The following is a 16,694-nucleotide window of genomic DNA, read 5'->3' as shown; positions in this document are numbered from 1 at the left end:
GATTTTTTAACTCGCCAACAGCGAGAGCATTAATTTCCAAACTAAAGTTGCGATCAAACTTATAACTACAGTAACTACTAACTACCGAGTACCGACTGACAGGCTACGAAATAATCGTTTTAACGCTTTATCGCTTCACGCCGCAGTATAGTTACTACTTTACCAACTAGTTCGGCACTACTGTACTGTGTATAGTCGCCAGTGGCCAGTCGGAAATAAAATTCAAAGTATAAAGTACACACTAGGTCATTGGAGTTTTCAAGTGCATTAACAACGTCGCGTAATTAATATTTATTATTTTATTGGCATAGGAATTTTTTTTTCTTCCCATTATCATTTAACACGCGCGCATGTACACGACACACGTTCCACACTTCCACTTGTGCAGCTCGCTCTACACTATATAGTATATACTATATACCTATATGGCTATAATACAGTAAATGGTCATTTTATTACTATTACTATTATTACCATCGTCGACGCGGTATTAAACATTGAACAGTGAACACTCGAATGCGGGACGTACGTCGTGGTATCCCATCAACCCCGCCGACATGTTTTCATTTCGTGATAATAATATTCTCTATATAGCTGCTGTTGTATACTGAATGGTGAATTGTGATTATTCGTGAATAATAGCAACCACCAGTCTAGACGTACAGGCTATAGTCGATTATAGTGCATTATTGCAGGTACTACGTCTGTACTTTTGTAGTCGTCTACTCGTCTAACACCGACCAACGCGCGCGACGTTATTGATAATAATAATTTTAAACTACTATTTAAAAACAACGAACACACGTCATAGCACATACGCACACACATCGGAACCGGTAAGAGAAGAAAATAATATTTCACTGTTATACAGAAGCACAAAAGTTAACCAGTGCACTGCAATAACAAATCGGCGTTCGCCAATTCCACATTTTGTCCGGTTACAGTGCGGTACATACTCGGCGTTCATTTGGTCATCACTCCTATTTTAGCGCAATATTACTATGTCTGTGTTACCGCGGAGAATACTCAAGGAGACCCAACGTCTGATGCAGGAACCCGTGCCCGGCATTAGTGCCAAGCCGGACGAAGGCAATGCCAGGTGAGACGCGTTTTTCATGCGTTATGTATTAAACATTTGTTTATGTGCTATTATCATGTTTGTGTGACCGTACGCGCGCGTTATTTTTTTATTTTTCTGACAAATTCTCCTACGATATGAACGAAATGTATCTCGATAATATGTTAGTAATTGAATAATTTATATTTTCTCTTTGATGTCACAGGTATTTTCATGTCAAAGTCACAGGACCCGAAGACTCTCCATTTGAAGGGGGCCTATTCAAGTTGGAACTATTTTTGCCCGAAGACTATCCAATGTCAGCGCCAAAAGTCCGTTTCATCACTAAAATTTATCATCCAAATATTGATAGACTTGGAAGAATATGTTTGGACATACTTAAGGACAAATGGTCACCAGCATTACAGATACGTACCGTTCTTTTGTCCATACAAGCGTTGTTGAGCGCACCCAATCCAGACGATCCGTTAGCAAATGATGTAGCTGAACAATGGAAAGTCAATGAAATCGAAGCCATACGCAACGCTAAAGAATGGACACGCTTGTATGCCACAGAAAACTGAAGAGTACGCTTTAAGTGAGGAGTATAAAAATAAAGTTAAAAGTTAATAATTATAATAATATAAAATATTCTGAATGAAAACCATTCTAAATCGAGCAATATACTTTATATATTTTTTTCCAACAGTTGTCTTTTAACTAATGGAAATTTAAGAATTATAGAAAATGGTAACGATGGAATATAATTGTTAACATATTGTTGTTCCCTCAAATTGTATTATTATGCCTTTGGTATGTAATCACAATGATAACTTAAAAGGGTAGGATGTCTTACTAGCCTATTCTACTGAATGAAATATAGAACTGTTAAGTCATCAGTGAATACTAGTAATATACTTATATATATATATATGTAAAACATGTATTTTCATTTTAATGTTGTAATGCTTTTCATCAGTTATATCTTAATTTAAACTTGTTCATAATCTTTTACTTTTCAATTTTTTTTTTTATGATTATTATTATTATATTGCTGAAATTTATCATTCTTGTGTGAATAAAAAATTTTATTTAAGACTTACTTAGCATTTGAGTAAACTATTATGCACCCATGAAATGCTTAAATCACTATCCTAAACACTGGTTTTTTTTTTTAGCGTTATAAATATATTTTTGTTTGTCCTTCAAGTATATATTTTTTTTCATTAACCTTACATTTGCTCATTTTTTAAAAACAAAATTGATAAATTGGATGTACTAAATCTTTATTAACTTCAATGACTAAGCAACTCTAATAGTCTTATCATTTTAAGAGGATATCAGTAAAATTATTTTATTGTTAGAATGTATGAATAATTGGTTTTAGATTGTAAGACGCAATTTTTATATCATTGATTTTGCTGAACGATACCTTGTTATTCATTATGATTTAAGCCTACAAGAAATAATGACATCCACTTCACTTTGTTTGAGTCTAAATAATTATTCTAATTAAAAATATATTTGTGATACCTTGTGGTTTTAAAATTACAATTAATTTATAATTTACAATACCTGTCTTGAATATTTTATGTGAACTTTATATGAGTTAAAATCTTGTCAGTGAACATGTTTACATTTTGTTTGTACCATAATTATTATTGTATACTTAAAACATATTTTAGACAATTAAAACATGATCATTTAAAAAAAAAAAAAAAAATTATATGTGTAAAGTATAAGAAAAAAATAATAAAGAAAACTCATCATGCATGATTCTTAAATTCAAACTTTAAGAAATAAAATAAACTCATTTATCAAATATTAACATGGACTAAAATAGACTTTATAGTTATTAAAATAAACCCATTGTAAAAGAATTAAACTTTTAAATAATCACTTATACATATGTTCCATATTTAAAGAATGAAGTGTTGAAGGCGATTTCTGTCTATATCCAATGAGAGAACATGGTGATTCTACATGTTCTTTTATGGCACCTCAAGACTGGTGTTATATGAGATTAGGATACCTAACTAATATTAATTCTAAATGAAGACTATTTCTCAGGTATGTGCTAGGGAATTAATTCAAATGATTTTATTCCTTTTTTATATGAAGAAATGTATTGGAATTTAGTTCATTTTTTAAATTAATAAAAAAAGTTTCAATAGTTTCTCTATAGAAATGTTGTCAATGTAATGAGCAATGAAATTTAACCGATATAGACAACATACAATAATATTGACATTGTTTACAAAATTTCATGTCAGTTACTTTAAATTTATTGTTTACAGTATTAGTGGCTGGAAGAAACCATTTAATCGTTTAGGTATGTATTATTTAAATTTACTATTTTACTTTCGTACATTTTAAAATAACTTAGGAACGGGAAATTATTTAATTACTTTTTAATAAAATAAAAATGAACATGAACTGTAGTTCATAGGACATATCCTTTTTTTTTTTTACTGAGCATTTTAGTCATTAATTTTTATTTTCAATTACTAGAAATAAGGATTGAATAAAATTATGACAAAAAAAAATGTAAGTACTGTATTCTTTGCTCTGCTCATAATCTATGATTTAGACTTATTATTCAATAATTGGTGATTTAATTTAAATAAATTACTAAGTACAAATATTCTTATTTTTATATCTAATCACAATTAGCCAAATATAATAAATCTAAAATCAATTTGAAATAGTTGCAATTGACGTTTACACAGCTGTGAAAAAAATGTAATTACATATTGTCAGAAGCATAACCCCTCTGCTACAAAATTATATGATATGCTAATTCAAAGGGGGGTATTAACTAGTTAAAAAGTTAATTTTTTTTTTATACAACTTTAATTTAACTAGTATTATTTTCTAATCAACTTATGAACATAAGGAGTTTAATTGACAACTGAAATAACTTAGCTTTTTACAGTTGATATAAAAATTTTTTTAATAAAAATTATAATGTTTTAATGTTATATGATCTTCAATTGCTATATAATTTAAAAATAATAATATTTGTTAAATAATTAATTTGAGATGTGTATAGTTTAAATTAATTAATAAAATATCATGTAATGTAAAAAGGTATTTACACTATACTATGTACATTATGATAAAAGTTCAATAAAATTGTTTTTTTTTACAATTCAGTAAATTAAAAAGACATGGTCATTCTTTATGTGATTTACATACTAATTTTAAAAAATAGATGAACTTTTTTTAAACTGAGTAGTTAATATTTTTTTCTGTATTAAATTTTAACTTATCGAGTCAAATTTATAATTTGTTAACAGCTAACTTCTAAATTATTTTCAATAACTTGTCCGCCTTTGCTCACCTTTAATAGTATTTTTTATGAGTATAATTTTAAAGTTTTAAAATTTAATTAATTATGTTGTACCAAACAAATAACAATTTACAATTTAATTTTTTATGAATTTTCTATTTTTAAAGTTCAATTATTCTCAAGACCTTTCTGCCTAAAGATTACACAATGCACAAGTCAATGGCTTGTTAATATTATTTAATATATACATTTAAAATAACAATACCTCATGATATTTATTTTTTACAGCATTCCCGAAGTAAGACTAGATACTTTTTTCAATAATTATATATTGTTAACTTTATATACTTGAATGTCTGCAAAATTAAAAAACTAAAAAAATGACAAATTAACCATCAAACCTAAAATGTATATAAATATTTTAGATTTAAACTGGTAAAAACACATTTTTAAAACATTATACACATTAATAAATTATTATATATAGATATAATAAATATATATATATTTTAAATATTTATTATATTTTTATTATAATACATAATATTTAAGTCTAATGACCACAATAAATATTAGGATTAAAAATTACATCATAACATGTTCATTCATGACAATGACTAGAATAATTAGGAATTAGAATTGTCATAGCTAATGCATCCCGATAGACACATTTTATGTATGATACATAAATTTGAGTTGTTCAAATGACGGCAATGCTGTTGTGCTTACAATGTTGTTAATCAAAGTATAAATTAATACAATGCTACAGCAATGTCATTTACATTAGCAATAAGATAATTATCACAAATAAAAATAAAATAACAATAACAACATTAAAAAAATAATAATAAAAAATACCAAATAAAAATATATATAAAAAAAACAAACATAATGTATGAAAAAATAAAAATTAGGGCCTTAATTAGATTGATTAGACTTAGAAAAACAATGTATAGTACAATAATATAATATTTTTTGTGATATGGCAATATTTGATAAATTGTGTTTTAAATGTGTATGTAACATATGTTAAAATCATCATCATGTAGATGTTTTCTTTTATTATTTAGAGTTTTTGAATATCAAAATGCTCAAAATAATAACAGAAACATAAGTTGAAAAATCAAATTAAATAATGTTTGGAAAATTGTTGTTTCCATATTTAATTCTTTATTTTTTTTCAATCTTTGATAATATTATGATTAAAAAGGAAACGGGAGAAGATACATGTGAAATTGTGCAAAAACCCTCTTTACTAATCCACAAACTGATCAGGCATTATATCAATTATTCAGAGATATACAATACCTAATGTGTACATCATACTTTGTTAAGTAATACTGCAACATCTCACAAATAAACTTTTCCTCTTGAGGTTTAAATTAAACTTATAATGGCAAATTATTTTTACATTCATTATATAGACTATTCATGTTTTAAGACTAGATGAATACAGGTGTCTCTTGACCAGTCAGTAAACGAAACATGGATGTAGGCATTGTTTTCATCAAAATCTGTAAAATAAAAACATTACACAATATATTCAATCAACATTGAAATTATTATTTTATATATTTTCATAAAATATACTTATAATTATAATATTAGTTATTTCAATGATATTTTCAAAGTGATTCATTTCAAAAAAATGTTAATTTATATTTATATTAAAAAAAAATACATTGTTTATCAAAACCCTTTAATATAATCAAGAATTAATTCACTGTAATAATTAATTTCTTAAAATATTAAATTTTTAATAACTATAATATATTATTTTAATTACTTCTCCAACTGAAGTAGCCAATAGATTCACGATTTTTTCATGTGGCACGGCTACCACACTTTGATTGTTTATTTCAATAATTCTATGGCCAACTCGTACCCCACCACGTTCTGCAATTCCACCACGAAGTAAACTGCATATCTATAATATAAAACAAAATAAAATGTTCTTAATATTTTAATTTCAATAAAATACGAATAATAAGATAAAACATTTTTATCACTTACCACACCGTTTTGAACACTAAAACCAAGTTGATATTTTGTATCTGGCCTTTTTATTTTCACTTCGACTACAGGTGCACATGGGACAACAGTTAATTTTATTACTGTTTGGGGTTTGGAATTCTTTAAAAGTAAAAGAGTTTATTAAAATTAAGTCAGAAGCCAGTGTGATAAATAAATTCAACAGTACCTTGATATAATTTTGGCAGGTAGACAATGGTAGGCCAACTAGTGATACACCATTAATAGCAATAATTTGATCACCAATGTTTAACTGACCACAACGTGCGGCTGCTCCAGCTGGAGCCAGATTGGCTATCACAACCGTAGGTAACATGGAACCCCAACCAGATTCCACAATCACAACACCGAGTATTTCACCTTTAGATTTTGGCACTACAACCTGACAGAAAAACAAAAAAATCAGTTTGATCAATATTAATCAAAAAAGTTATAACATACTTCTTTTTGCAATTCTTTTTTTGCAAACATTTGTAATTCGTCACCAAATATTTCTTGTGAATTTAACACTTCTTGATAGTCCATTTCTTTAACAAAACTATGGTCCTCTATACCATTTGCTTTTAAGAATTCCATGTATGCCACTTGAAAGGCCTGACCAATAGATTGGGCAATAAATTGTGCCTATACATAATAAAGATAACAATTGAAATAGAATTTAATATGTACCTATTAAAATAACATGTTCAACAACTCAATTTATCATTGTAAATAATTATTGAAAATTAATAGTAGTAAATTCAAAATGTCTATATAGATATAAACAAAGAAATGTATTAATATGTATTGAATATTTTCAAATGTACATATAATCTATATATACAGAATCTGAATGTTTTCACATATACCGTTAAAATTATATAATTATTCAGTAGAATAATAGTATACTTATTTAATACAATAATAATGATAAAATTATATCTTAAATATTTTTGAAAACTGCATAGTTAATAATATCAATAATATAACATGATATGTGTCAGTCAATTTACACTTGTGTAAATATACAAAAAAACACTGTCAAAAAATGATAGGTTAATTTTACTAGTATCAACTTCTAGGTTTAATAATAATTTAGATATTTGAGATATCTTACTTCATCACTTTCAAAAACGTGGCATATCATTTTTGGAGTTCTGTTATTGGCTGTTTTGTCAACACCATTTACACTCGAAGGCACTAATGAAGTTTCTGTGGTGGATTCAGATTGTTGGTGTGTAAGGAAACAACGTCTTCGGGCCATTAACACAACCAATTCACCAATATCAGCTATATAAGAAATTGTCCTAAGGGCATGGTCCATCATGATTTCTTTCAAGTCAGTGTTGAGAACCATAATTTTTTCAGTTGATATGAAAAGATCCACTTCTGTACTTGGTTGAGTCTCGCCATCAGGAGCCTAAAAAACATATAACATCTTATAATTCAACATTATTAATTATTAATATAACACAGATGAATTATTTTACTCATCCAACTTACCAAAGCCTAATTTATAATCCAAATGTAAGGAAGCAGAATAAGATAAATTGAATACATAAAAGATTAAAAACAAAATATTATTAATTAAATTACTTTTATTCTAGACACTGCTTCTTCAGCTTGCATCATCCTTGTACTTTTTGTCGGTTGTCCTTCACAAGCCAACTGCGTAGAACCCAAGTAACGAGCTCGGAATAAAACACCTTCAATTAATACTGCAGGTTCGTGAATCATAACTAAATACCAAGTAAACATTTAAAAATATATATGAGAATAAATTTTAGATACATATACTTAAAGTATTTTTTAAGAGTTGTAAATTTAATTTCACAATCATACAATTTCAAACACTAGTCTTATAAGGTTTTTAAAATAAAGTAGTATAATATCAAAATGTAAGAACTTTAGAAAAATTGTAATTTAAAATTAGATATTACTATTTTATTCTAATATTTTGCATGTATATAATTAAAATTGAATCGCTGACAATTTCACAACGATAAAATATTTAAAGCAAGTGTTTAATGTTAATTATAAAAATTGTGTGTTTCATTGGACTTACCGTGCAATCAAGTGCAATATTGTGTTAATTCCATGTTGTGCAGTTAATAAAAAAAAAGCAATATTGTTAGTGTTAGGATGATAAGACAAAAAAAAATAAAATAAATAGTAATTTAAAAATATACTGCATATTCTAGGTCTCAAAAATTGAATAACAATTATTAATTTCCTTTATAGTATTAAGTATTAACAATTGTTAATTTTATTTTTAACACATCTAAACAGATCTAAGATCTATAATATATACTATATTCATTTACAATATTAAAATTTAAATAATATATATTAGCATGCGCTCATAGTAGTAACTAGTGAGGAAAATAAATAAATTAGATAAATCCAAATCTACCAAAATATAATTGCACAGTAAACTAAATGGTATGATGTGTAATAACAAGAAAAAAAAATATTTAGAGTGAAATAGTAAGATCTTCAAATTAAAAATAGAATAATTATTTGACCAAAGTAGTGTTTAAAATTCAAATATAAAAATCAATAATGACATAACTTTATAAAGATTGGATAGTATAAAAATGTTCAAAGAAATTAATTTAATATTAGTCATAATAATTATGTATATAAGATATATATACCGTGCAGATAAAATTATAAATTATAAGAAAATAATTATTCATTCTTATCAAAGCATACCTGTTTGGTGTTGAGATATTCCTAACGGAATAATAAAAACAAAACAAAGCTGTTAAGATACATATTATAATATATTTACATACAAATAAAAATGTTCTGATGGAATATTGGGTGTTTTAGAAATCTGTCTTACTTTAATAATTTTGACTAAATTTTCAATGTTGTACTAAATATTTAAAAATGATTCTGAATGGATTTTTATGTATTATGTATAATTGTAGATCCTTTTTTATTATTTAATTGCTTATATTAAAAATAAAAATGAAATATTTTAAACTGTTTATTGAATATTTTATTTAAAATATTCTTTAATTAAAAAATACAATAATATTTTATACAAAAAAATGTCATTATGTCCTAGTTTTAGAAATCAAAATTTTTAAATTTATAAATAAACGAGATAAAACTTTTAAGTATTTTCCCCACCTACAAAACTGTTAAAACATACTTATAATAAACTGAATAACTAATATACTGTATCTAGTTTCACTCAGATATTAAAAATATTTATTATATAATTAAGGTTATAGAATGACTGTGATTATAATTTTTGTATAAAACAAAATATTTGTAAAGGCTTTAAGCCTTTAACTAATGAACTTCAAGTACTTTGCTGCTGACAAGCAAGCTGATAGCTAGTGTAAAAAGCATTATTATTTATAACTTTGAGTTAAGTTAGTGTTTTAGTTAAGCATGATTATTGTTAAAATAATATTATATTGCCTTTTAAGTGTTAACTAGCTAAAAAAGCATTGAGACAAAATCATTATTGAATACTGCTGAAAATAGTTTCTCAATTTTCCATGCGGCATAATAGATTAACAATTATTTATTGTTATTAAAATTAATTTAAATAATTATTAAATTATTTCAATTTTACTGACCTTCTTTATTTCGAGCTTTCTTCTTAGTTCCATCTTTCTCCTATGAAAAAAATGTGTATACATCATTAAAATCAATAACTTATACAATTTTACTTTGAAAATTAAACAATCAACATAAATTTAATTTAAGAACACTTCATTCAATACAGAAAAATAATAATATATATATAACTACAGGATTACAACATATATGAAGCATTTATTCATATGGAATTAAGCAGATACAATAAAAATAAAAATCCTAGCAACAAGTGATTATAGAATTGACTTTATGATATTAATTTGAAATACAAGTTGTTTATTTTAGAATACTTATAAAAATAATTCATTTATATTTAAAATATATATATTGAAATTTGGGTTAAATATTTCAAATGTATAACAAGCAGTGGCGCCAAACCTATACATGAACTGAAGATCGCTCATATAATAAAGAGAGTGAATTTTTTTTGTATATGTTTATATGTGTTTTGTTTTTACATTACATAATACCTATACTAAATAATTTAATAAATAACTTAAGTTATTAGAGGTAGATAACATATTATTTCCTAATTCATTTACCAAAATATTTGATTTTGATTCACTTAAATTTATAAGACTCAGCCGCCACTGATAGAGACATAATTACAATTTTTAAAATGCTTTTTCTAGCCATGATAAAATCAGCTTATCTATGAATATTTATATTTAAGTATACATTATCTTTGTTTATAAACAATAACATATTAGATCAACAAAATGATTAAGCAAATATGAATTTTCCAACCAACAAAATTAAATTTAAATATTAATTCTAAGCTATTTCATATTGCTATATTCTTTTTTTTTGAACTAATTAAATTTAAAAAATCATACATCAAAATACAAATCTGTCATTCTGTCATATAAATTTGTAATATACTTAACTGAAAAGAATAAAGTATTTAACATAAGTTAAAATATAAATCATAGGTATTTAATAAAATTTAAAAGTGTAAAATTTAAGACAATTTCTAGTAACTGAAAAATGAATGTTTTAAATACCTTTTTGTTATATTTTTAACAATGTAAATGATTTTTAACATTAATTCATTACATAAAAAAACAACTAGTAACTAATAAGACAAGTGTAGGAATTTAAACAGTTACAATAATATAAATGATAATATTTAGTATCATAATTCTAAGACAATTAACTAGTTACAGTGATTGTAAAAGAAGAAATATTTTAAAAAATTAATGAAATTTAAAATCAACTTTATTTAATCAGCAAAAAAGTGTTCTACAGACTATAGAAATATCACCTGTTGTAAGAAATTCATATACTAGCTAAAAGCCAAAATCAAAACTGTGTTATGCAAATAACAAAAAAAATAATAATAGTGTCTTAACAGAGAACCAAATTAAATCAATAAACTATTAAAATGTCTAAAATTGAAGATGTAAGCACTTAGGCAAACCTTTTTTGCAGGATTAAGGGTTTGGGTTACGATGAATGGTTTTTCAATTATAGCAGCCGGTTCTACGGGTGTAGGATGTGTGGACGTATTGCTTGATGATGTTGTCAAATTAAACGGTAACAAAGACCGTGTTTTTGACTTCTTCCAGTCCTGTGGTGATATTTTATACAAAACTAATTTGTTTTCTTTCAAGTTTTTTGTAACTTAAATACTTATTTATATTTCAAAAATTAAAATTAAAAAATTAAAGTAATTGACCGACTGGGTTAGAAACACATGTCACAATTGCTCAAACAATATACGCCACTTGAGTAAATACTATCAAATCACTAGGGGTTATCAAAGTGTTAGGGAAATAAAATTAATAGTTTATTAATTATTAAAAAACTTACAGTTTTTTCATCAAAAAATCCAGTGTCATCAGTTCTTTGTTGTCCTAAAAGTCTATCAGTTTCTAAGTCTGTATCAGCTTCTTCTAGTAATTAAACATGTATAAGTTAAACTAATAACAATAATCTGAAGAAAATAATAAGTATATAAATACCTTCATCGCCGCTAGGTCCAGATCCAGTACCTCTATGCCTTATATATAAAAAAAAAAAAAAAAAGTATAGTTGTAAATAAATTACTTTATGCCTTAAGTAAACTTTATTAATATTTCATACTACTAAAAATTTTTATTTTAAATCATTGATAAAATATAATATAGTATAATTTTACCTTGGTACCCAAATAGGTAAATCTTCAGTTTTGGCAGTATTTGAATTTGTACTATCTTTGCTAGGGCTACAACCTGGAGATATATCATCATCCACATTAGTAGTTTTTAATGGTTTTGTTTGTCTAAGACTAGATCTTATTTCATGAATAGCAGCCTCAACTAAATCGGCAGATTCATTGGCACTACGATGTGCTGTTGGTGCTGGTGGAGGAGGTGTTCTACTTTCATCAGGTCTCACTAAAATTAAACATACACTTTGAATTAAGTAATTTGTTTTTATGAGAAAGGCATTTTTTTTAAAAAACAATTGATAATTATTGTATGTGTTATATTATTATTAGTGATAGATTCTTAAAATCATTAAACCCCTTTAACAGTTCAAAATTCAATAAAAAAATTAAGTTATCGAATATATCAAATAATTTGAATAGTTCAAGCATAATCAAGCTAGAAATTATTTTTACTAAGTATATACACTGTTTTATTACTATTGTATTTTACATTTTGTTATAATTAAAATGTATACAATTTGAAATTTAAAAAAACTCAATTAACATTCAAATTCAAACAATTTGAGGTAAAACTTAAATTTGAGTTTATTAAAACTAATTTTTGACCCATCTCAAATTATAAAATTATAGTCTTGGCTAATTAAATGAAAAGTAATTGTTTTTTGTATTTATTATATAATCAAATAAGTATTTAATTTTCAATACCTTAAATTATGTGCAACCCCACTTTTAAGTTAAACTTGATTTGGTAATACTAAGATAATAGTATATTTATGAGATTATTAGAAAAACAAACCTAGTGAATCCAATAATTGAATTCCAGTTTCTTGGCTATTGGAATGTACCTCACTTGCATTTGCATCAATGCTATCACATTTACTGGCCCTATTTGTACGTTCTATTATTTCTCTTTCAATCTCACTAATTTGTCTTTTCATTAACATAACCTGAGTAAATAAAGAGTAAATTTCATTAATTTTGAAAACATAAAATATAAATTACATACAGTTGGATTATTATTATCTGTATCACTAGTATGACCACTAGACAATCCATCTTCTAAGACTGGCATGGTGATACATGTTACACCACATAATGGAATTAGGTGTTGACCATCTACCATAGATGATGATTCTCCATCACTACCCATACCAGCATCTTCACAGTCTGTTACTTCAGGTGATAAAGTCACATTACGACTATACCTTCCAACACAGCTCTAAAAATATATTAATCATAAAAAATATTATTCATAAGCTTTCGTCATTTAATAATCAAACATACTTGATGAACTCCAGCTAAACATCTAGATCCATCTGATGACGAATCATGTTTGTGTGGGGATAACTGAGAATTTTTGTGAATATCTTCATTTGATAAATGCATACCAACATATGTATTACCTTGTTCAGACACCGGTATTCTACGTCGCAATTCATACTCCAAATCCTAGATAAGAAATGTATTAAGTTAAAACATAAATTATCACATGAATATATTATTAATAATTAATAACAAAATATACAGTTAAATCCTAATTATTAAAAATTATAAAATAAAGGGTAATTCAGAAAATATAATATAATTTTAAACATCAGCATTTGCTAACTTAATAACTATTAAATACATCCGGCTTTGATGATATACAAAAAAAAAAACACAATAAAAAATGTTCAAAATGCTGTCCACAAAAATGTTTTTAATTGAACGAGGTCCACGAAACTTATTATACACTATACAGTCTAGGATAGTAGTTTTCAATCAGTGTACCACGAATTTTTAAGTTTGTTTTTTTAATAATTTTAATTAACAAAAAAATAATATAAAGAATCATATTATAATAAAATACAAGTTAATTAATATTAATGTATAATAAAGTAAAATTTTGTTTATCTAATTTGGTGCAAAATATTAATAACCTAAAAAGAAAGATCTTTATTGAAGAATTTGTCTTCATGGTTATGATGAATGTCATGAAAATGTTGTGAAGAAACAGAATGTCATGTTTAAAAAAGATTGAAAAACAATAATCTGTTAAGTATTAATTTTATGCTATACATTTTTAGAGAAGTGTCTAGTCCTTCTGAATAACACTTTTATTTTATAAAAATAAATATGTTAATATGATTTCAATACCAAGCATGTATGGCCTCCCATTTATACCATAGACATTATACTATATTTCAAGACACTATTAAAATAATTGTATAACAATAAGAGAAGGATGAGGTTAAAGTTATTAATGTGTTTATAATTGAAAACGTGGACATATGCAACCAACAATCAGATTAAATATTATATTTAAAAATTCTAAAAATATAAATTTAGGCGAATTCATTATTCACATTAATGAATCAAATTTTTAAAATAAAATAGTAGTAACTATATTTGGTGAACACTCTATTCAACAAAATAATTTAACTTTTTTGATAAAAATTAAGTATAAACATGAGTTAAAAACATTATAATTTATATCATAAAAAAAAATATTATTATATACCTGGAATTGCAACTGTTGAGTATCTTGATTTTCAGCTCCAGATTTGAAGAATTCTTCTAAAACTTTTCTAGTTTCTGAAAATTCATACAAATAATCGAAATTCATTGTTGGAGATGGACTGGAAGACCTAGAATCATCTTGAATCACTCTCTAAGAAAAATTAAAATTATTGAGATTATAAACACAATAATATTAATACTATGTATACAACAAATATACTTGAGGAAATCCTGGTCGAGGCATATAAAGTGTAGGAGATGATAATAAAGATGGCATTGATTGTTCTTCCTCCCTGTATTGTTTTGGTGATCCATTAAAATCATTAGTCTGAATTTCACATTGAGACCTAACTAATTCATCAGTGTTTTCAGTGCTTGATATTTCTGATCGATTACTATTTGCAATCATATTAATATCACCATTTTGACTAGTCTATATGAAGTATAAAAAAAAATAATATTTATTGTCATTAAAATTTAAAGAAAAGCTCTATACATACTTTATAATTTAAATGGTGTTGACAAGGATCAATAGTTTGATACGTATTTTTATGATGATGTATTCCATAATGTCCAATTGAAGCATCATGTTGAACTTTATCCCACATATCATTATGTATATCATCAAACAAAACTGGATCATCTAATTCTAAATGAATAGTAAATAAAATACATTTTATTCTTATATTTATTTACATACCTAAGGATAATGGTCGTTGATGTTTGATAGGTTTTACATCAGTAGAAAATACGGCTTCAGAAATGTCCCGTGAAGATTCAGTACTTGAAACATCGAGTCCTCTACAGAATACAATTTAATATTAAATTTAAAATAAAAAATAATAATATTTTATTATAAAAAATAAAACTAGGTACTATAAAATTATAGAATTGTCCAATAAAATACTAAATTAAATTATTTAACATACCTATTGCGAAGTTCCCAAACCCGACCAGGTGATTTGATCCAATCAACTTCTGTAGGCAAAGGTAATTGACGAGTTTTTCGACCAGGTTTACTTCGGCTTTGACTATAGACTTCTCGACCTCCAGCTATTTCTATTATTCTGTATGTTAACCACAAATATAATTAAATATAGTTCAAATCACTTTTAAGTTCAACTTTCTCAGATAATTTACTAAAATAATATTAACAAACCTTGAATCTCTCAATTTATATGTAGATTGATGAGATGTTGAATTGATTTTATTTGAGTTTCTTGTTCGATTAGTAGCTCCAATATCAACATTACACATGCCTCCAGATTCACTGGATGCATTTTTTATATCAGATTCATCATCTTCATCTTCATCCATGTTTTCATTAATTTCTTCCTCATCGTCTTCAATACTAGTTTCTAATGATGAATCTTGACTAGCATCACTATCACTTCTTCTACGAGTTCGAAATTTTCTTATTCCACGGATGCTACGTTTTCTAGTACCATTTCCACGTATGTTATCACACCTATTGAATAAGGTAGGATTATTTTTAATTAACCTTAAAATTAAAGCATAGCATCACCCATTTAAGACAATACCCCAGGAAATAATTGAAAAATGTATTAAACTGGACATTTTTCAATATCAAACAGAAAATCTATTAAACTTATTATGTATTCATAATTAGTACCTATTTCTTTGCCGTTCATTTGACTGAGTCAAATCCATGTCATGGTCTGTGTCGTCGTCACAGAGGGGATTTAAATTTAAGTCTGTAGATCGTACAGTAGATGGGCGACACTTAGGGAAAATCTTTGATAAATCATCATTGTCCAGTTTCAAGCCTATCATAGCTTTTCAAAATACGGGTCCCACCGTTTCTGAAATCTAAAACAAAACAAAAAATATATACATATATTTAAGCTTACAAAATATTCAACTATTGTAAACACTTGAATAACAAATTATTATAATGTTCTGAAAAATACCTATAATAACTACCTATGGATTTTACTGGAGTTAAGTAAATATCATTTAAAATATTTGTAAACAATACTGGGTGGATGTTAAAATTTCTTTTTCTTACAAAAACAGCCATTATTAGAAACATATGCAATTTG

The 16,694-nt window shown here is 25.8% G+C and overlaps 2 protein-coding genes across 14 annotated transcripts; one reads left to right on the top strand and one right to left on the bottom strand.

Moving 5' to 3' along the window:
• The first annotated feature begins 485 nt into the window (after positions 1 to 485).
• LOC112595820 (ubiquitin-conjugating enzyme E2 N) lies at positions 486 to 2,041 on the top strand. The gene is made up of 3 exons (XM_025341186.1): positions 486 to 836; positions 945 to 1,099; positions 1,284 to 2,041. Exons 2-3 carry the CDS (start codon positions 1,002 to 1,004, stop codon positions 1,639 to 1,641), a joined length of 456 nt encoding a protein of 151 aa, XP_025196971.1. The 5' UTR covers positions 486 to 836; positions 945 to 1,001; the 3' UTR covers positions 1,642 to 2,041.
• Positions 2,042 to 5,490: 3,449 nt separating this feature from the next.
• On the bottom strand, positions 5,491 to 16,463 carry LOC112596052. Of its 13 annotated transcripts, none has more exons than XM_025341506.1 (24): positions 16,265 to 16,463; positions 15,791 to 16,099; positions 15,561 to 15,698; positions 15,332 to 15,432; positions 15,132 to 15,280; positions 14,852 to 15,064; positions 14,633 to 14,782; positions 13,417 to 13,581; positions 13,139 to 13,351; positions 12,929 to 13,079; positions 12,121 to 12,358; positions 11,945 to 11,982; positions 11,793 to 11,875; positions 11,401 to 11,550; positions 9,959 to 9,998; positions 9,075 to 9,095; positions 7,956 to 8,098; positions 7,863 to 7,868; positions 7,477 to 7,779; positions 6,822 to 7,004; positions 6,550 to 6,762; positions 6,363 to 6,482; positions 6,136 to 6,276; positions 5,491 to 5,863 (listed from the first exon to the last, which is right to left on the bottom strand). In XM_025341506.1, the coding sequence occupies exons 1-24, from the start codon at positions 16,423 to 16,425 to the stop codon at positions 5,792 to 5,794; spliced, it is 3,501 nt and encodes a 1,166-aa protein (XP_025197291.1). In that variant the 5' UTR covers positions 16,426 to 16,463; the 3' UTR covers positions 5,491 to 5,791. The 13 variants fall into 13 exon arrangements, with proteins under 13 accessions (XP_025197291.1, XP_025197297.1, XP_025197292.1 ...); XM_025341512.1 differs by having other exon boundaries at positions 7,956 to 8,077; XM_025341507.1 differs by having other exon boundaries at positions 11,793 to 11,872.
• Between the last annotated feature and the right edge of the window lie 231 nt (positions 16,464 to 16,694).

This window comes from Melanaphis sacchari, unplaced genomic scaffold (assembly GCF_002803265.2).
Source record: "Melanaphis sacchari strain LSU unplaced genomic scaffold, SCAv2.0 Contig2_pilon_pilon, whole genome shotgun sequence".
NCBI classification, from domain to species: domain Eukaryota; kingdom Metazoa; phylum Arthropoda; class Insecta; order Hemiptera; family Aphididae; genus Melanaphis; species Melanaphis sacchari.
This window is presented reverse-complemented; position numbering and strand designations above follow the sequence as displayed.